This window comes from Microtus ochrogaster, chromosome 16 (assembly GCF_000317375.1).
Source record: "Microtus ochrogaster isolate Prairie Vole_2 chromosome 16, MicOch1.0, whole genome shotgun sequence".
NCBI lineage: Eukaryota > Metazoa > Chordata > Mammalia > Rodentia > Cricetidae > Microtus > Microtus ochrogaster.
Genome location: NC_022018.1, coordinates 19,013,809 through 19,035,688, shown reverse-complemented (window position 1 = coordinate 19,035,688; position 21,880 = coordinate 19,013,809). Strand labels below are relative to the sequence as shown.

At 38.9% G+C, this 21,880-nt stretch overlaps 1 protein-coding gene across 4 annotated transcripts in view; it reads left to right on the top strand.

The window, feature by feature from the left end:
- The window catches only part of Arhgap12 (Rho GTPase activating protein 12), a 96,133-nt gene that overhangs the window by 40,808 nt on the left and 33,445 nt on the right, over positions 1–21,880 (top strand). For 2 of the 4 annotated variants that reach the window (XM_005354810.2, XM_013348999.2), the window contains exons 4-7: positions 13,564–13,824; positions 17,034–17,174; positions 18,520–18,600; positions 21,561–21,686. In XM_005354810.2, coding sequence (XP_005354867.1) covers positions 13,564–13,824; positions 17,034–17,174; positions 18,520–18,600; positions 21,561–21,686 — 609 coding nt within the window. The remainder of the gene's footprint in view (positions 1–13,563; positions 13,825–17,033; positions 17,175–18,519; positions 18,601–21,560; positions 21,687–21,880) is intronic. The other 2 variants (XM_013349000.2, XM_026782990.1) reach the window with 1 other exon arrangement.

Here is a 21,880-nt window from a genome sequence, read left to right as displayed (position 1 = left end):
AGCATATGAATGTAAAAGCTATAGGATTGTGGTTTGTATCTGATTGATGGTGCTAGCCTGTACATTGAGGATTTGGTGGTTTTACATTAAGAACTGTGAGACTGTCTTAAGGATCTTTCTGGTGATGTATATAATGAGACAGTGTTGAAATAGAATCTGAACTCTCTTCCTAGTATTTCAGAAAAGTTTGAGTCTATCATAGAAACAGTTTTTTTGTTTGTTTTTGGAATTTACAATCTATTGAGTTCTGGGATTATCAGTATGCTCCACCATGCCTACCAGGAAGCAAAAATTTAAACACATTACGTGAACCAAAGTCTTTAAAAGAACTGCTAGGTTTTTGTTTTTTTTTGTTTTGTTTTTTTGAGACAGGGTTTCTCTGTAGCTTTGGAGCCTGTCCTGGAACTCCCTTTGTAGACCAGGCTGGCCTTGAACTCTAGGTTGTTTTTTTTTTCATGCATTTGTTAAATATTTTAATGATTTTTATATTTGGAAAGGAAGAGGAAAATAATCAGCATAAGCTGGTTTCAGATTTATTTAATAATTCATTCATAAATTAATTACATAAATATTTGTTGAACACCAGCTGTGTATTTTGTGGGTTTTTGTTTTATTTTTATCTTTTGTGAGACCAGGTTTTCACTGTATAGCTACAGATGGTCTCTCCTAATTGTGATCTTTCTATACCTACTTCCTACTGCTGGGCTTAGTTGTGGACCATCAAGCTTAGGAATAGTATTACGTTTTGTTTAGATATATTTTATTTTATGTGTATGAGTGCTTTACCTGCATGTGTGTATGACACATGCCTGCCTACAGATCTGTATGGGTGCCAGGAAACCAACCCAGGTCCTCTTCAGGGTTAGTAAGTACTCTAACCACTGAGCTATATCTCTAGATCCGAGACTAGCATTTTTTTTTTTTTTAAGAGACACCATGTTGTGAGTAAATGGTGTTCTTAGTAAAGCAGACAGCGGGTGGCTCACTGGTGCACAGTCAGCTGTTAGGAAGTCCCACAGAGGCAAGTGTTGTAATGATTTTTTTTTTTGGTTGGGGTGCCCTAATTTTTGTATCTTAGAAAGTGTAAAACAAAATAAAATACCCCAAGAGCACTGTCAAAATGCTGTCTCATAGATAGATAGCACCTTGATGTCTGCCCTAGAAGTCCTGCTGCTGTTGCCGATGTATTATGGAAGGAACTTTAGGAGTTTTGCTGTGAAATTCTAAAAGGCAAACTGAAAGTCATCCGTTCTGTGTAAAAGGTCACCTGACTCATCTGTGATTGTTTTCATTTAAGATATCAGCAGAAGTTACAATTGAGTGATGGATTTCTGCGTTTTTTGCCTTTAATCTTTTGTATTGTCTTGAGTTTATTTTTGCCCATTGTATTTGTATTTCATAAATTTAAAAAGGGGAATGTTCTAGGTAGCTAATGTATCATTTTTCTAGTCATGCAATTGTGATTTTAAGTTTTGTTAATTATATTTATTTAGATATCTTCTTTAAGTATTCCAGATTTTTTTTGGTTTTTTTTTTGTTTTTGTTTTTGTTTTTCGAGACAGGGTTTCTCTGTGGCTTTGGAGCCTGTCCTGGAACTAGCTTTGTAGACCAGGCTGGTCTCGAACTCACAGAGATCCGCCTGCCTCTGCCTCCCAAGTACTGGAATTAAAGGCGAGCGCCACCACCGCCCGGCTGTTTTTTTTTTTAATATTTATTTATTATGTATACAATATTCTGTCTGTATGTCTGCAGGCCAGAAGAGGGCACCAGACCTCATTACAGATGGTTGTGAGCCACCATGTGGTTGCTGGGAATTGAATTCAGGACCTTTGGAAGAGCAGGCAGTGCTCTTAACCACTGAGCCATCTTTCCAGCCCCAGATTTTCTTTCATTTATTTTTAATGCTAATGGGGCCGTGGAAACAGCTCAGTGGTTAAGAATGACTGCTCCTTTTCCAGAAGACTGGACTTTGATTCCCAGCACCCACATGGGACAGCTCTCAACCATTTGTAACTTCAGCTCGAGAGGATGCTGTGCCCTCTTTTGTCCTCTGCAGTCACTTGCATGCACATGGGCACACACACAGACACACAGATAAAATAATTTAGTTTGAACCGGTCGGTGGTGGCTCATGCCTTTAATCCCAGCACTCAGAGGCAGAGGTAGCAGATTTCCTGTGAGTTCGAGGCCAGCTTGGCCTACAAGAGCTAGTTCCAGGACAGCTAGGGCTGTTACACAGAGAAACCCTGTTTTAAAAAACAAAGTAATTTATTTTGTATGTTTGTTTTCAGAGACCTTGTTAGATGCCAGTGTCATGGCTAGTATTGATGAGTATATACTCAGAATATATACACATAGAGTGTTGGGGAAGGAAGACTGTTGCTTTGTTTGTCAGCAAACTTTTCTTTTGTAAAGCTTTGTTAATATATTTTTAATGAAAAATCATTTAAGTAAGATGTGTTGACTTGCTAGCAATTTTAAGAATAAAATCAAACAGGAAGGAATGTGATCTTGTTAGAATTTTCTGTTGCTGTAAGTTTAAAGACAAAAGGGAATTGGTAGATGTTGTTGTCAACCTAGTGACTGGCAGTCACATGAGCCTAGTGCCTGCAGCATTCTGCTGTGCACATCATTTTCATGTTACTGCCATCACTGCTAATGGAGACGCAGACTTGTGCTTTCCTGGGGGTGGCACTTTATCTTGAAAAGGAACCAGGTGCTTTTATGCCTTACATTATTTTTCATTCCAAAGGACAGTGGCAGACTAAAAGGAAATGCTGGGCAAGAAGTACATCTTAGCTGAATTTAAATCTCTGTGCAGGCCATTCATGGTGTCTGTGTGTTCAAGTACCATGTGTGCATATGGACATGTACCTCGGGGGGCCTTGGAAAAGGATAATCTTTAATTTGACTTATGAGATGGGAGGCAGAGACAGGCTGATCTCTGTGAGTTCAAGGCCAGCCTGGGCTACAAAGCAGACTCCAGGACAACTAGGACTGTTATACAGAGAAACTCTGTCTTGAAAAACCACAAAACAAAAACAAACCTGAGTTGAGAGCCAATTTTTGATTGGAATCTTGCAGTCGCCTTAAAAAGTTACTAAAGGCTTTGGAAAACAAGTTGCAGTTTTGACCAGACATGACTTCTTATAGACTAGAGCATATTTTTCAAGTGTGCCTGTGTTTCTTACACTTTTTAATTTGATTGGAGTATGGTATGTGAAGAAGTAGAGAGAAACAAGTTGCTATGTGTGTGTTGGAGCGGGTGATGCGTATGTGGAGGTGTGCTCATCCATATGTGTTAACCACAAGTTAACACACCAAGTTTTTGCCTCTATTACTGTCCTTATGGGTTTTTTTTTGAAGGTTTTTAAGACAGCTCTAGGAAATCTCATTTTAAGACTAATAACTACACATTCAGTGCAGAATTAATAGATTATCTAAGCAGCTGTGGTCTAGAGTTCTCAAGCAAACTTACTAATGAATTGTTACATGTGGTATTCTAGAAAGCTTGAAGTGACCGTTTATAAATCTTTTCCTTAAGTAGTATGAACTTTTTGTTGTTGTTGTTTCAAAATAGTCTGGTAAAACAAAAGAGATACTCTGTGGACAGAAAAGAAAACAAATTATGGCAGGGAGGGCAGAGAGGGTGTTGGATCTCCTGGAGCAAGAGTTTACAGATTGTTGTGAGTCACCTGATGTGGGTTCTGGGAACCAGGCTCTAGTGCTCTAGAAGGAGCAGTAAGTATCTAACCACTGAGCCATCCTCAGCCCCACTATCAGCTTTTAATCTCTAGAAATGTTAGAACAAAGTGTCTTTAGTTATCTCTGAATGCTGATGATAGAGTTACCATTCAAGTCCCTTGGAAAGGAGATTTGTAATTGTGAATGGCAGGGGACCAGGTCATTGTCTGCTGCTTCATCAACATTAAATAGCAGCTAAGTCTGCTACCTCAGCACAACATCCTGTTGGAGAATTGTGTGTGCTTTGCTACCAACAAAGACAAACTTGTTTGGATGGCTGGTTTGTTTTTTTTAGCATATCAATAAGAAATGTCATCAGTTTATATTTGCTTCTTAGAGTCATCTCCTTTGTTTTTGTTTTGTTTTTAAATACTTCATGGATTTGGAAAACAGTAAAGGAGAAAATAAGATTCACTGAAGTCTGTTACTTATTTTCTGTATATGTCCAGATGATTGTGTGGGTGTGCACGTCACAGCACACATGTGGAGGTCAGAGGGTAATCTCATTCAGCATGGATCTGAACTCAGGTGATCAGGCTCTCTCAGTGGGCACTTTTACCCACTGAGCTATCTTTTGGCCCCCAACTTAAATTTTAAATTTTACTTAAGTTTATTTGTTGGAAAGTTAAGAATTGTGATTAAGTCGAGTATGTTGTATTTTCACCTGTAAGTTTATGAAGCATAAATATGTCATAATGAATTTTTAAGAACTAATTGAAATATGGTATAAGATGTACACTAAGTTTTAAAAACATAAGTTTAAAACAAACTGGTTATATTTTGTGTTAAATATATAAGGAAATGATAATATTTTGAATATACTAGATAAAGTATATTATTAATATCTATTTCATTTTACCTTTTCAATATGGCTACTGAAAAATTAAAAATTTCATACCTGGCTGTAACATTAGGGCCTGCTTGTTGTGGTTTCTGTCCCGCCCAATACCCCACAGCCAGTAAGCCCCAAAGAAAATCACACAGAGATCTCCGTAAGTTATAAAACTGATTGGCCCATTAGCTCAGTCTTCTTATTAGCTCTTGTAGCTTATATGAACCCATTATTCTTATCTATGTTAGCCACATGGCTTGGTACCTTTCAGCCGGGCAGGTTACATCTTGCTTCTTGGTGGTCTGGGCTGGAATGGGAGCAGGAGCTTCCTGCTTCCCAGAATACTCCTGTTCTCTTTTTTCCACCTCTACTTCCTGTCTGGTTTTCCCACCTATACTTCCTGCCTGGCTAATCAGCGTTTTATTAAAATACATGATGGACAGAATACAGATAATTCTCCTGCACCACCTGGCTCTTGGTATATTTCTATTTGTGCTGTTTCAGATGCACAAGAAACCTGTGTGAATTCTGCTTCTGGGAACAGAGAGTGGCTCCGAGAGTTGGAGCCATCTTTTTACATGATCGTATCCAACCCCAGGGATTTTACACTGCTATAGAAACCAAAGCACCTGACAGTTAATATGAAAAGCCCCGGGTGACAGGACATACTGCAGCTGTATCCAGTTAGGTGAACAGAGGAATGGGAGAAACACTTTACATCGGTCACATCCCTAGTTTTGTAGTTTTAAACATGGTTTTCTGGGAATGAGACCTCAGAGGTCAAGATTTCAAGATCTAGGAGAAAAGTAGCTTGGGCTTGCTAGTAGGATCAGGTAGCAAGGGGCAGAGAGCGAAGAACACAGAGCCACAACAGTGAGCGGAGGCAGCAAGGGAGCACTTCAGAGCTTTAACTTCTGTTGTGGGATTCGGACTTAGAGTTAAGCGTGTGAGTAATGAGTGTGTTTCTAGAGATTAGCTAGTGCTACTAAGGAGATTGGACAAGACAAAGAAATGGGGTTAGTAGACATCTCGTTGCACACAGTGGTAGTCATTCCAGCAAAAGGAAGAGGCCTAGATTAGGTAGTTACTTTGGGTAGGGGTGTTACAGTGGGAAAACAGTAAAACTGTTAAAGAGTCACAAAATAACTTCAGATAGAAGAGGATACTGTTAGGTGAATTGATAAGTGCAGGAAGCTAGTATTTGTGGAAAACAGTGTGTTTGAAGTATATGTAGAGTATCAGTATGTCTTCAGGTTACTTACTGTGGCTCAGGAAGAGAGATGTGTTGGAGGGAAAGATAGTCTTGCTGAAGAAATGACAATAGGTAAGAAGATTTCCCATGAAGACTGTAAAGATGAGAAGATGAAATTGATTTTAAACTCTGATTTCCACTGAGGCTTCCTGGTTTACAGGTCCTTAATTGTGTAAAAGTAGCTTTTACCTAGGAACTTGCTGGGTGCTTCTCTGCACAGATGCTAGGCTTTGAAGATGAGGGGATAAGGCAGGCAAATGCTTCTGCCTTAGAGGTAATTGAGTTCTGGAAGGAAAAGTACACTAACTACAGAGCAGTGAAGCCACAGGAAAGGGTGCTTGTGCGAGCATAAGTAGGAGTGCCCGGTGTGGCCTTGACCCGAAGGGAGAATTTCCTATCATTCCTTTCAGTTCAGTTAATCTGACTGGATGAGCTTCCTAACTGGAAGCTAACCTGACAGTGATGTGTTTGTCCCTAACATCTAGGACTTGCACAGCAGCCTCCAGTGATTTTAGTTTCTGTTGTTGACATGTTAACATGGCATGTTGATAGTGTTACTAATTTGCACCTGTTGCTGATGGTTAATAACACATGAATTAGTGTGTTGTAGGATTTCTAGAAATGAGCATTTGTTGGGCTTCAGAATTTCTCCTTGAGACCTGTTAGTGGTGTGTAAGTGTTAAATAAGTAGACCATCAAAAACAGCAGTGTGCTGTGCAGAGCTGGAGCCTCAGAGAGGCTGTACTTTAAGGTAGTGTTTGGATTTTTGTTTATATTTCAGAATTGTTAAGTGGGTACTATGCTGTTTTTTTCTAATAGTTGCCTGAGGTGAAAAACTTTGCTTTGGAGTTAAAGTTGATTGGTGATTTTTAGTTTTAATATTAAAACAGATTTAGCTGTGTTTTTACTGTTGACTGCTTAGTACGTTTGCTTGTTTTGTTCCCTAGTGTCCTGCTAACTGGCCAGGTATCACAGTAGGTGTTATAGCAAAACAAAAAACAAAACAAACAAACAAACAAAAACAAAGACAAAATATAAAACTTGTTTAAGTAAATAAATTATAAAAACATACATACATACTTTTGTTTGTTTCCTTTGTTTTTGTTTCGATAGGGTCTCACTATATAATCCTGGCTAATTCTGAAGCTTGCTGTTGAATTAGGAGCGGTGGAGCTGCGTCCCCAGCACCTGGCCGCCTGCACGGCTAGCTTTATACCCGAAATAATTAAACGGAAACTGTATTCTTTTAATCACTGCCTGACCCATTAGTTCCAGCCTCTTATTGGCTAGCTCTTACATATTGATCTAACCCATTTCTATTATTCTATGTAGCCCACAAGCTGGCTTACCAGGAATGATCTTAACCTGCATCTGCCTGGAGTGTGGGAACCATGGCGACTCCTTCTCTCAACTTCTTTCTCCCAGCATCCTGTTCTGTTTTCTCCGCCTACCTAAGGGTTGTCCTATGAAATGGGCCTAGGCAGTTTCTTTATTAATAAGAAATCACTCCCACATCAGCTTGCTATGAGGATTATGCTGGCCTTGAGTTTGGGGTATTTCTCTTGCCCTTGTGCTGGGATTATAGGTCTGTGCTACCTTGCTTGGATGCACGTGCACACACAACACACAAACACGTTCCTGTTGCATTAAGAGTTAAAAATAATGTAAATTCAGTTTTGGAACCTAGTCCTAGTCTTCCCCCATCCTAAATCAGTATGATGATTGGCTAGAGGAATTTATTCTACTCAGTGGTATACTTCTACATTTCTAAGGTAAAGATTTAAAAATTATGCTGAGTACCATACAGTGTTTAATAAATGAGGTGTTTCTTCTTAGCCGACTTGGATTTTGCCATTCTTTGAAGTTTATTGTTCTTAAGTTCTTAAGTTGATGTCAAAGGTAAAAGACAAGTAGTATTTCCTGCATTGAGATAAAACTTCAGATGTGGTTTAAGTTTAGCTACCCTTAGATGTTACTTTCCAAAGTTTCTTCCTGGAGATCCTTTGAGGATAAAGTGGAATAGGCCAAGTCTTTTTTAAAGTATAAAATTGGGTCATGAGCAGAGGTACTAGTCCCAATTTGGTTGTTAATTAATGACAGATATAGCATGTACAATTAACTTTGGGGTTTTATTTTATTTATTTTATTATTTTTTTAACTTTTTTTTGTTGTTGTTCTCCTTTTAAAGGTTGATTTTTTTTTTTCATTGCATGAAAAATTCACCTTTGTTTGTTGATGGCAATATACAAACAAGGTTTTTATATTAGAAAACTAATCTTACTTTGATCATATATTCTAAGTGTCTGTTGATTCTTGTGTAGGAAAAGACAGCCGGAGTATAAACTGAAGATTTGTGCTTAATCAAGGGGACTAAGTCCTGATCAAATTTTATCAGTCTTCTGTACAGCATCATGTATGATAATTTATACATGTAGGCTCTTGATCCTCCCACCATTTATAATTAATTCTGTGATCCTGCCCAAGAATTTTAACATAACTGACTGATACTGCATTGAAACTCTAGCTGTTACCGGGTTAATCCTGAACATGCAGGTGCTTGTGTTTCCAGACTCTGGTTCCTAAGCAAGCTCTAGGGGTAACCATCCTCATGCTGATAAAGTTAGATGAAATATAGAGAAGGTCTGCCTGTTCTCACCCTGAGAAAACTGATGTTTTTGTTTTTCTTCATGCTTTCCAACTCTTAGATGGGACTTACTATTTAGTTTTGTATTCTGTTTTTCTTATCCTTATAATTGTTTTTGCTGCTTTAAATCGATTACACATGGCCTTTTCAAAGCTTATGTAATATTACTAGACAGTACTAAACCTGCCTTTGTTCGTACACATTCAGTTTGATTCTGTTAAGTAACAGTACAGTCAACATCTTTGTTAGGAAAGGATTTTTCTGTAAGTAGAATTCTTATTTTTATTTTTGTAAATGATTCTAAAAATATTTCTAGAAGTCTTCTTAAAGGAATATTTTAAAAATTAAAAAAAAAATCAAGTACTAGAGAGATGACCCAGTGGTTTAGAGCACTGACTGCTTTTCTAGAGGACCCAGGTTCGATTCCTGAGCTTACATGGCAGCTCCAGTTCTGGAGAATCTGATGCCCTCTTCTGGCCTTTGTGGGCATTGCACACATGTGACATAGATATACAAACATGCAAATCACTCATACATATAAAATAGGTAATATTTTAGCTGGCTGTGGTGGCACACAACTTTAATCCCAGCATTTGGGAGGCAGAAGCAGATGGATCTCTGAGTTCAAGGCCAGCCTGGTCTACAGAGCAAGTTTCAGGACAACCAGTACCACGTAGAGAAACCTGTTTTGAATTACCCCCCCCATCATTATTTTGTATGTGTCATCATTCACATGCTGTGTGGACACCTGAGCCACTGTGCACACATGGAGGACAGAGCACAATTTTGTGGAATCAGTTCTTTCCTTCTACCTTTAAAAAAAAGGTAAACCTAGGTTTATTAGGTTTACAAGAAAATACTTCTACCCTCTGAGCCATCTCACCAGCTCTCTGGAAGTTCTTGAAGCCTGCTGCCCAACTGCTTCCAAAGTGTTTCTATACCCATATGGTAATAGACGAGAACCAATCCCTGCAAGTTGTCCTCTGACCTCCACACTCCACCTCCACAGCACAAGCACACCTAAACACACAAATAAATAAAATTAAATGCTTATATGTGTATATGTATGTTCTCTAGACACAACAGTATGTTATTAATCATTGTTGTAACTAATACTTGTTTTGTATTCATACAAGAATTAATTTGATATTTTATAGTGAGTATACCAAGATATACATATTTTATATATATATATATATATATATCTTTTATGTTTAAGCTCAGAATTGCACAAATTCTGAGTTCTGTTCTTTTCCCCTATACTCTGAAGACTTAAACCTATTGTGGTGACAATGCCTCTAATCTCAGTACTCTGGGAGACTGAGACAGGAGGATTGCTGGGAGTTCAAGACTGTCCTGGGCTACATAGTTCAGTTCAAGACTATTGTGGATAGTCCAACTGGGGATTGGAAAGAGGCTCAGCAGTTAAAGTGCTTGCTGTGGAATCACAAGCACCCAAGTTCTGATCTTAACATCTACACAAGCTGAATATGCATCTGAAACCCCAGTTCTGTGCATCCATAACCCCAGTTCTGTGCATCCGTAACCCCGGTTCTGTGCATCCGTAACCCCGGTTCTGTGCATCCGTAACCCGTTTCTGTGCATCCATAACCCCGGTTCTGTGCGTGCGTAACCCCGGTTCTGTGAACTCCAGGCTCAGGAAGAGATTGCCTGATTCTGGAAGAGACTGTCTCGAAGGACAAGACAAGTGAATCGTGGAGGACACTCAATACTCTCATTTATCCTTTACATCTAAGTACAGATGTATGTGCCCTTCCTTTATCCATGATGTGCATATAGGCTCACCTCCACAATAAATGAATAAATAATCTTTCCAAAGACAAACTTATAGGCATCCCCCTGAATATTAACCTTCATCAGGCGATGAAAGGAGACAGAGACCCAAATTGGAGCACCGGACAGAAATCTCAAGGTCCAAATCAGGAGCAGAAGGAGGGGGAGCACGAGCAAGGAACTCAGGACCGCGAGGGGTACACCCACATTCTGAGACAATGGGGATGTTCTTTCGGGAATTCACCAAGGCCAGCTGGCCTGAGTCTGAAAAAGCATGGGATAAAACCGGACTTGCTGAACATAGCGGACAATGAGGACTACAGAGAACTCAAGAACAAGGGCAATGGGTTTTTGATCCTACTGCACGTGCTGGCTTTGGGGGGGCCTGGGCGGTTTGGATGCTCAACTTACTAAACCTGGATGGAGGTGGGCGGTCCTTGGACTTCCCACAGGTCAGGGAACCCTGATGGCTCTTCAAGCTGATGAGGGAGAGGGACTTAATCGGGGGAGGGGGAGGGAAATGGGAGGTGGTGGCGGGGAGGAGGCAGAAATCCTCAATAAATAAATAAATTAAAAAAAAAGAGCAAAACATTGAAGATTTAAGTAGATTATGAATATTGAGTAAACTGATTAAACAGGGCTAATTCTTCTCCTAGAAACTCGGTGTGAGGGTGTGCATATGTGTTATATGCATGTGCACTTGCCTATGTGGGTCCATGTGAAGACCAGAGGATGGAAATGGAATATCTCTGAATTATCTCTCCACCTTATTTAGAGACAGGTTCGCAGTGAACTTGGAAGCTCAATGCTTAGGTTAGGCTTAATGCTAGTGAACCCCAGATCCACCTGTTTCTGATCCCCAGCAATGAGGTTACATATGTATGCCACCTGTCACATAGAGATGGGGACTGGACCTGAATTGCTGGGATTACAGGCATACACCACTGCTCTTGATTTTGTGCTGTGCTGGGACTCAAATCCGGGCTTTGTGTATGCTAGGCAAGCATTCTACCATTGAGATCCATCTGATAGTTGTAACTTTTAACATTACAATAGTTTGGAATGTTCTTTCTGGCTTAAAGCCATATTGGATGGCATCTATGGTAGTTCTTTCTCTCAAGGGTACTATGCTGAGAGTTAAACTCACAGATTTGTGCATGCTAAACAAAGTGCTTTTGAGTTACACCATTAACAACATCAGTGCTTTTAAACATGGCACATGTTCTTATTCTCCTTGCCACTTCTGTCACACACTTTGTGGGTTAGTATGAGTCTGTGACAGGTGCCTTCACCCCTTTTCTGAGACAGAGTCTCACTCTGCACCCTTGGCTGTCCTGGAACTTACTGTGTAACCCAGGCTGCCCTCAAACTCACAGAGATCCCCCTGCCTCCTCCTCCTGAGTGCTGGGATTAACGTAAGTGCCACCATACCCAACTTCCTGCCATACTGTTTTCTTTACATGTGTTTCTGCTGCCTCCCAGCTAGCTCCCTTTTGGTTTTGCATCCCAAAAGACTACTCACCCATGATTAGAATGCTATTTTTTGGTTCCATAAATATCTGACCCCCGTGTAGTTTCAGCATTGTCAATTATTCATTAAAATGATTGGTAAATTTCACTGTTCTTTACTATATTCTGAGATCCCAGATGACAGAATTTTTATTTGTGTTGCACATGATGCTCAATTCATTTGGAAATGTTCATTCTCAAATAGGGGCACAACTAACCATCCTTTTCCTCAAATTAGTAATGGTCGCTCTGTCACTCCTAATCAGTTCCAGTTCCGTAGTTTTGTGTTTATTTGGACATTGTTCATTCAGTAAATTTTGTTATCTGCCGACGACTAATGTACTAACCATACTAAACCCTGAGATTGTGTATTAATTTGTAGAGAATTATATGTAATTGAGCTTTGAAATTAGGAACTGAGTTTGTGTCTATTTACGTTTCTGTGGTACTGCGGAATAAGTTTGTGATTTTGTGATTCTAAGCATACTCTGTATACCACTGACTCTGCCCTTGGAGGAGCATTTTCTAAGTATTCTCATTTGGCTTTAAGATTTATTTCTAAGTAGTTAACTCTTTGTTTTCCTAATGTAAATGGACATTTCTTTTTCTAGTTACATTTTCTGATTATCACATATCTGACTAAGACTATAAAAATATAATTTAAAAATTGTCTTGGAGCTGGAGAGGTGGCTGAGAGGTTGAAAACATTTGCTGGTCTTCCAGAGGACTCGTTTGTTCCCTACTACTTACACTGAGCAGCACACAACACCATAACTGGGCTTCAGGAGTCCTACAGCACCTGGTGTGCATTCACGTAGACATGTACACAAACAGAGATTGTTTTTTTTAATTGCCTAAAACCTTAGAATTTTAGAGCCAAAGGAAACCTTAGTGACTTGTGCCCATCCTTTTATATATGGGTTAAATATTTTACTTTTGGATAGGTGAAGTGGTCTTACCCACTTCTATTCAGCAGATCTTGAATAGAACCTACAGCTGCCAGTTAACTGACTGTTGCTTTCAAAGGAAGGGAATCTGTCAAACACTCTTTGGATTCTGTTTGAAGGTACTTACATTTTCAATCTGGTTGTGACTATTAAATTATAGCATTTATGCCCATGCTTTATCTGTTTTCATTTTTTCCTTTAAAATTTCTTGGTTGTTTTCATGTGTTTTTTGAAATACTTACTTGCTCATTTACTTTGTAGTACTGACAATTATACTGTGAGCATTCTGGGCGAAGGGTGTATCTCAGATATTTTACCCAAATTTTGAAATACATTAGTACAATTTAATTATTTATAATTCTTTTTAAATGTCATTTCTGTTAGGAATATTTCTTAATAATAGCTCCCCGCTGATGCAAATATTCCCCATCAAGCCAAATCAAAACAAGCCAAATTAAGAAATATTCAGGTTTAATGGGAGATCTGTACTCCCTGGTGGCCCCGAGGGGGAACCAGGAAGCCGCAGGAACGCAACCCCCAGGAGGAAGAAAGGGAGACCACGTGTTCTTCTTTTGGGGATCACTTAAGTACCCTGGGGAGTGGTCCTGACCTGACCCCTCCGGACCTGGCCTGCTGGGATTTGAAGTTCAGACCAGGCCTGGGGGCTGGGATAGAGATACAAGGGACTGGGACCTATGCTCCCAACTTAACAATTTTAATTTGTAACAGGCCTGGGGGCTAGGATAGATGCAAGGGACTGGGACCTATGCTCCCAATTTAACAATTTCAATTTGTAAATGCTATGCTGTTTTAAAAATGAAATTTAAATTTTATTTTACAGGCAACCACACCCCCTAATCAAGGAAGGCCAGATTCTCCAGTTTATGCTAACCTGCAAGAACTGAAAATATCACAGTCTGCTTTACCTCCACTTCCTGGGAGCCCAGCAATTCAAGTTAGTGGAGAGTGGGAAACTCACAAAGACAGTTCAGGCCGTTGTTACTACTATAACCGTGCAACCCAGGAGCGAACCTGGAAACCACCCCGATGGGCTCGGGATGCTGGCACAAGCCGAGATTTCCAGAGCCCAGGGGAACAAGAGGTATGAGTAAATCAGAGCCAACCAAAGGCTCCCAGTTTTTCTTTCATTATTCAGAGATGAAAGAAAGGGCTTGGTTTCTTGGTGTCAGTATGGTGGAGCATTTTTATCTCTAGATATCAAATGTTTCCCCAAGCTTCTTTCTAACCTCTAACTATTGTGCAGATGCTGGATTTAAAGAGCACTGGCTCCTGGGCTGGATTAGAGCCATCTTCTGTCGGGTCTTGATCTTCTCGGTCTTGATCTTCTCTTTACTGCATTAGGAGGCAGCATGCAGATGTGGGCACTGGGGCTCCTAACACTTGGGGGATGAAGCCTAAAAATCACAGTGTCGCAGCTGCCCTGGCTGCATAGCAGTCTTGAGACTAGCCCATCTCAATAGCACCCTCATTCCCAAAAGGATGCTTACAGCATAAATCAATAAGAAAAGAAGGGATGTACATGACTAGAGAAGTAAAAACCAAGTTACTTATCAGAATAGTTACTTTTTTTTTTTGGTTAGTCTTCTATGGCCATCAAACTCCTGTTTATTTTTCTCTCAGAGGGATACAAAGTGACCTTTTAATTCCCCTTAAGGGAAGTGATGATAGTGCCCTTGCTGTGGTGGAGTTAGTCAAGTGTAAGGATAATTCCCTCACAACTCTTTTCCTAGGGGTAGCTGACTTTTCTCCTGCTTTCCTCTCCCCTTGTTGCAGGCTCCTAGAGAGACTTGACTAGCTACATTGTAGCAAAGTGCTTTTTTTTTTTTGTAGTTTAGATGTGTAGGTAAAAGGTAGGTGGAGTTGGTGGGATGAAGTAAAGTCCTGCCATTTTGCCCTGGGCTACCCTCAGGAACCAAGTCTCACAGGAAGAAGCTAACCGCTCAGGGAAGGAGCTGGGTCACCTGTCCTGCATTTAGCAGACTCTGATAGCTTTGTAGCTAGTCTTCCCTTTCTTGTCCTACTTTTCACTTGTCTATTCATAGTTCTCGTTGATGGTGACTTGCACTTTTAATGTTCACAAATGAGAATAAAAATAGAAAAATCATAGCAAAATTGTTCATCTATTTGAGAAAGCTAGGAAACGTGTGTGGATTACATCTCTAGAAAGATTTGAAAATAAGCCATTTTGTATATTAATAGTGAAATTTTTATAATTATTAAAGAAAGGTTAAATTAGCTAATAATTGGAAAAATTTAGATATACACAGGAAACTTCTATGAGTTTCTTAGCCTTCTAATTATGTAAATGAAAGTGATTTGTCTACTAGGGTTTCAACTTACACTCTCAGCACAGTAGTATGACAGTAGATATTTTCAGAGTTCCCAGAGCACACCTTTTATCACTTCCCTAGAAAGGGTACACGTGGAGGTAAAAATGAGACTGTGTGTGTCTGAAAATGTCTTGTCCTGGTTCTGTATTTAGTTAGTCAAAGGCTCGAGTATAGAATTATAGGTTGGAAGTGATTTTTTTTTCTTCTCACAATTACAAGGTGTTTTGAACTTCACTTGAATCAGATATCTGGGTCAGGTGCTTGTCTACTCTGTTGGGTCTTTCCATGTGGACTGACTGGTCTCCACAGAAGTGGTCAGCTATTCTGCCTACATCCTGGGGGCTTTCAGGGTGTCGGTGCCAGCATTCAGTCCTCAGATGCTTCCTTAGTCTCTATATCCATGTCTTGACTATGTTTTGCTTTGTAGCTGAAGGTCTTATTGATTGCCCTCTTGAGGGGATTAACTCCCATGGTTCTGCTGGGGAGCATGCCTAGAGGACAGGCGTGAAGAAAGGGATTCTGGCACCTTTAGTACCTTGACCTTTAACACACCTTCCCCTGTTGGTTTCTGAGTCAGTTTATTGTTCTCTGCTCCCACGGCCTGCCTTCCAGTTTAGGTGCCTCTGTTTTCTGTATGGCTAGTTGAGGTGTTTGATCTTAGGGGTTTGTATCTTTGTAGATATAATTTACTACAGTTATTTGTGTAGAATTTGAAAGGAAGTAAGTGATCATGCCTCTGTTTTACCTTAGAGCAGTGGCTCTCAACCTTCCAAATGCTGGCCCTTTAATACAGTTCTTCTTGTTGTGGTGACCCCCAACTGTAAGATTATTTTCGTTGCTGTAATTTGCTACGGTTATGAATCATAATGTAAGTATACGATATGCAGGATATCTGATATGTGACTCCCAAAGGGGTCACAACCCATAGGTTGAGAACTGCTATCTTAGAAGCTTATCTAGTGGTTTTCTTAGAATAGTGTGGTTCTTACCTGGTGACAGTGCTTTGCAGAACAAATGTGCTTTCCAGGACTTTGGCAGTCTGGAAGTGTGTGTTTGTAACTTTTTATTGGCATATATTTAACTGACACATTATTGAGGTATTTTTATTTTAAAGGACTTCTATAGTTTCAAATTGGTTCTTTTTGTTTGGTTTTGTTTGCTAATTCATTATTATGTTTTCTGGCTTCCATTGTTGATGCTGAAAACTCAGCTGTCAATTTATCCTAGGAAGAGGAATCTGTCTTCTCTTGCTAATTTCTCAGAAGATTTACTTTTCTGTAATCTGATTTACTTTTCTATAACCTCACTAGGCTGTGATTGGTGAAGATGTCTTTGTTAATCACTTTTCTGTTGTTGATATCACACTGCAGAAAACCAAATCAGAGAAGAGAGGGTTTTCTTAGGTTCATAGTTTCAGTGTGGTTGGTTGGGTTCATTGTTTCTGGCTGTTTGTTGGGGAGAACATCATAGTAGGAAGACAGGCAAGACTGCTGCTAGGGAAGAGAGAGGCGAGGGATGGGGGACAGAGAGCAGGGAGGCAGGGATAAGCTACACCCTTCACATACTCACTGCTTGTTCCCTGTTTGCTCACGCCAGTCCTGCCCTTTAATAGCTCATTCAGCCTTGGCTCTAGAATGGCTGTATCTAATCTGCATGACTATCATCCTTTCAGTGGCACCAAGAGCTGAGAACCAAGCCTGTCACACGCAAAAGCCTTTCAGGCTGTTCTGTGGCTAACTTGTAACTATTTCTTTCCTGTCAAGGCTTTTTTCAGGATTGCATTAATATGAGCAAATAATTAAACATTATTAATTTTACCTTCCTACTTACAATGTACTAAGTATATATATTCAAGATATACTAGTATTTTTAGTCAGTAAATTCATTCTTTTTAGATTCTCACTGCACTGCATATTTGTATTGAAAGAAGAAAAACCCTTGTGTTTCTGACTGTTTGTAGCCCTTTTCATCAGAAGAAAACTACCACAGCAGTTGTTACAACCAGTCAGATAGTCAGTGTGGTTCTCCTCCAAGGGGTTGGTCAGAAGAGTTGGATGAACGTGGGCATACCTTATATACCAGTGACTATACTAAGGAAAAGGTACTTTTCTTTTTCTTCTTTTTCTTATCTAGTATACCTGGGCATAATCCTCTCATGAGATAATTGTGTACTGAGCTTTTCAAAAGCAATAAAATAAACTCTTTAGCTGGTATGGAGGTACATGTTTATAATCTAGCACTTGGGAGGCAGAGCCAGGGTGGAGGTTGAGTTTGATGTTAGACTGGATTGATTGACAAGGCTCTTTCTCCAAAAAAAATCTTGTGGGAAGTATTCCTCATGGTAATTTGACAATGGAGTACTTAGTAATACTACTGATTCATGGTTTTGTTTGTTTGTTTGTTGTGGCTGGGGATGGAACATGGGACTTCACACGTGTTGTGCAAACAGTCTACCACAAAATTTCACTGTCATCCCTGCTTCCTAGTTTAAATGGGCTACGGTGATGGTGATTTTTGTGGTACTGATAACCCATTCAGATGGATCTTTGTGGGTAGGCCTGCTGTCATTTGCTTGGGCTTCTTCAATAAAAATATTTCCTTGTATTTTTCTTTGGGGAGATTGAGGGTGTTTTGTTTTGCTTTGTTTTTCCAATGATTTTTCTCAACCTGCTGTTACTGCACACTCTCACATTGCTTATATTCCCTTTTCCACTAGGACAAAATTTGTGTAAACAAAAACCATGAATCTAGTATTTTGTGATTAATTAGTTTATGAATATATCAAATTTTTATTCATTACCTGTGAAGTCATTTTAAATGGTAGCTAACTGGTTTGCTATTAAGGGTAGGGGTGGGCAAATAGCCCTCTTCCTTGCTTCAGTTATTTAGCTCCAGAATGCATAGGAGGAGTGGCTGTAGAAATAAAGATTATATATTCATGCCAGCAGTAGTCTTTTTCCCTTCCTGTCCTATATTATTTTGTGTGCAGTTCTCTTCTTGTTTTACTTAAAATGCATTGAATATAATGCATTGGCTGAAGGAAATAATAAGAATTTGTGTAAAATAAGTCTTTAAGTTGTGAAGTTTTATGTTGAAAATAGTTTTTTTTAATGTTTCAAACTTCTTTTCAGGATGGGTTGTACCCTGTACTAGCAGATGTGTGTCTCTATGTAGCTTCATGTCATGTTTCCTATTATAATGTTAAGTGATACTTGAATTACCACCTGACCTTTGAGGAAAGAGAAATCGACATTGATAGTGAGTATTATACTCACTGAACTTAGGTGCAGTTAGTTGATGTGATGAGCTTTTTGAGTTCATTTGTTTACTTGGTAGTTCATTGCAAGTAGGACGAAATTTCTAAAAATAACATCTAATAGCTCTTAGAGTAGCCAGTTAAAGTAGTCTTTGTTTAAATTAAATAAAAATCTGTTGTGTTTTTATAGTGGCTCAAGCATGTTGATGATCAAGGTAGGCAGTATTACTACAGTGCAGATGGATCTCGGTCAGAGTGGGAATTGCCAAAGGTAAGGCACTTAATGTTGACCTTATGTTCATAGTGAATGTCTAAAGACAGTTGCACTAGACTTGTTTCATTTATTTATTTAGAGACAGAGTCTTTTTAAAAAAATATTTATTTATTATGTATGCAACATTCTGTCTGTGTGTATGCCTGCAGGCCAGAAGAGGGCACCAGACTTTATTACAGATGGTTGTGAGCCACCATGTGGTTGCTGGGAATTGAACTCAGGACCTCTGGAAGAGCAGGCAATGCTCTTAACCTCTGAGCCATCTCTCCAGCCCTAGAGACAGAGTCTTACTCAGTAGGGCCTGCTTGTCTGAAGCTCCCTATGTAGACTAGGGTAGCTTTAAACTTTCTTTAGTTAGCTGAGGTTCTTACGTGGAATTGGCCTTGTATTTATTTTTTTAGGAAAGAGGATTAGTAATGTTATTCAAGATCATCATTAGTCAAGGTGTATATAGTAAATCAGTAACTGACCTTCCCCCCCCCTGCACACGTTTAACCTTGCCACAGGTGTTGATGAACACATAAGTTCACTGCAGTATTGTAAATTATTATTAATATTGTCAGACATGTCTTTGGTAGCACAAAGGGCAAGAGTATGCAGTATTATCATGTGTGTAATACAGTATAACATAGGTAAAAACATTTAAGATGAATTTTTCAAAAAGGTTTAAGTATGTTTATGCCTGCTTATCTGCATGGGCATCACAGTATGAGTGAGCATAGCCTGTGGAGGCCAGAAGAGGGTGCTGGATCCCTGAAATTACAGGCCATGGCAGGCTCCTCCATATGTGTACTGAGAACTGAACCTGGGCCCTCTACAAGCACCCTTAACCTCTGAGCCATCTCTCTAGCACTTTGAGATAGATTTTTAAAATAGGAACATATAAACTTTAAAAAAGCAAATAATTACATTATATAAAATGTTAAAACTTAAATATATTGATACTAAGATTTTATCAAAAATATGATATGCATGTGGATGATGAACACTGAGTTCATCATAGAGTATAGCTAAGGAGAGAAGCAAAGACATGGTGTCTGGAAGTTGTAATCAGAAAGCATCAAATATTTGTTCCTCTTACTATGTTTCCTTACAAAAATCACTAGAAACAAATATATTAAAGTGGTAAAACTCAGTGCTGTGTTTTTATATATATGCATCGTTGTTTACATGTATGTAAACTCAGTGCTGTGTTGTTTTTTTTTTTAATTTAACTTTATTTATGTGCATTGGTGTGAAGGTGTCAGATCCCCTGGAACTGGATCTTCAGACAGTTGTGAGCTGCCATGTGGGTGCTGGGAATTGAACCCTGGTCCTCTGGAAGAGCAGTCAGTGCTCTTAACTGCTGAGCCATCTCTCCAGCCCCAGTGCTGTGTTTTTATATATATGCATTGTTGTTTACATGTATGTTTTTGTGAGGGAATCAGATCCCCAGAAACTATAGTTACAGACAGTTGTGAGCAGCCATGTGGGCGCTGGAAATTGAACCTGGATCCTCTGGAAGAGTATCCAGTTCTCTTAACTGCTGAGCCGTCTTTCCAGCCCATTGGGTTCTTAATATAGTCTGTTTAAATAAAGTGCAATAAGATTTTAGTTTAGGTTTTTAAAAATTTTTATAGGAATTAAAAACATTAAAGTTTGGCCATCTTTTTAAATGAAGGATGTTTAAGTTGTGGGGCTTCTGTTGTGTTTTTCTTTGATTATGTGTTCCTTATCATCGTCTAACATTTTGTTGTGCTTTGTTTGCATCTGTGACTATCCTGCGCCTAGTAAAATGTAAGCATATTTAAAATTATGATTATTACCCATATTAATTTTACATTATTTTTTGTTGCTACATAGAAAAGCTTTTCTAAATTGTAGTAATTACAAGCTCAGAAGCTAGCAAAGTCCCATGAAACTTTATATATATACAAGCTTCCACACAACTACACAGTGATTGTCAGTGATGACTGCATTTCAGAGAAGCCCATGTAACAGTTGGGTCTCTTTACAGACATTTGAAATATCTGGCACAGGATTTTGGTGGTCTTTCAGCATCATCATTGTTTAGTCTAGAAATGATAATCAGAAGATTGCTGTTTGTCAAAAAATGCTGAATTGAAAACAAGCACCCATATGTGTTGACTACTTTGCCCATTTCAGTGTGAAGAAAGACTAACAGTTTTGTTAGATGGTTTGTTTGCATTCACTTTGAAGAGTTAAAAAAATAACATATTGTACACAGAAAACATAGTCCAAGTATAATTGTTGAAATTATAATCAAAGTCATTAAAGGCTAAGGATTGCTGGGAGTGATGCAATGTTTCCTTCCGCTTCAGGAAAAGAATGCACCTGTTTAGACATTGATGGCTATTGTTATTTTATTACAACTTAGATCATTTAAGTTGCCTACATAAGGTAGCACAACTTTATGTAGGCAAAGCTTTATAGTTTTCCATCTTTCTGTATGTTCTACTTTACATTTCAGATTCCTCCATGGTATATACTGCACTAATACCACATAAATTTCACATGAAGTTTTCTTTTCGCAGCGATTGCATGTCTTTTTCTTTCTACACAATTAGTATGTTCAGAAGTAGTGTTTAGAACTCTTATTGCTTCAGAAAAACAGTAGTATGTCTAACTTTAAGTGAAGCAAAGACAAAACTTACTTAAGCCTTATAATAATTATGGTAGTGTCTAGGAAGAACCTGATGTTTTTACTTCATTTACTCTTAAAGCAACTCTGTGAGGTGACAGGTCTGCAGCAGTTTATGGAGAGTAGATATTTTACAAAAGATAACACTGACTGGATATATCCAACTGTAAAATTTAGGATTCAGTCACAAGGTTGCTCAGTAAGAAAACCAGACAGTTCTTCGGACGTTGCCTAGTGATCAATCATGTGTCATTAGGAGCCACTGTAGGTTCATGTTTGTATTGTAAACTTATGACGTGTATTTTGTTTTCTTTAGTATAATGCTTCATCCCAGCAGCAAAGAGAAATAATTAAAAGTAGGAGCTTGGACAGGAGGCTGCAAGAACCAATAGTGTTAACAAAGTGGAGACATAGCACCATAGTGTTGGACACCAATGACAAGGTAAGAGATTAGAAAAAATGTGTTGAGAATTTTGGCAAGTGTTTGGAGACTTATATTGTTAATAGTTTATTGTTTAACAATTTGTCCTACTGTTTATACAATATTTTGCTGTTGTTAAATACAATTCTTGGCTAAAATATTGACTTCCTTTGAGTATAAGTTAATGTTTTATTTTTCCACTATTTTTTTTTTTT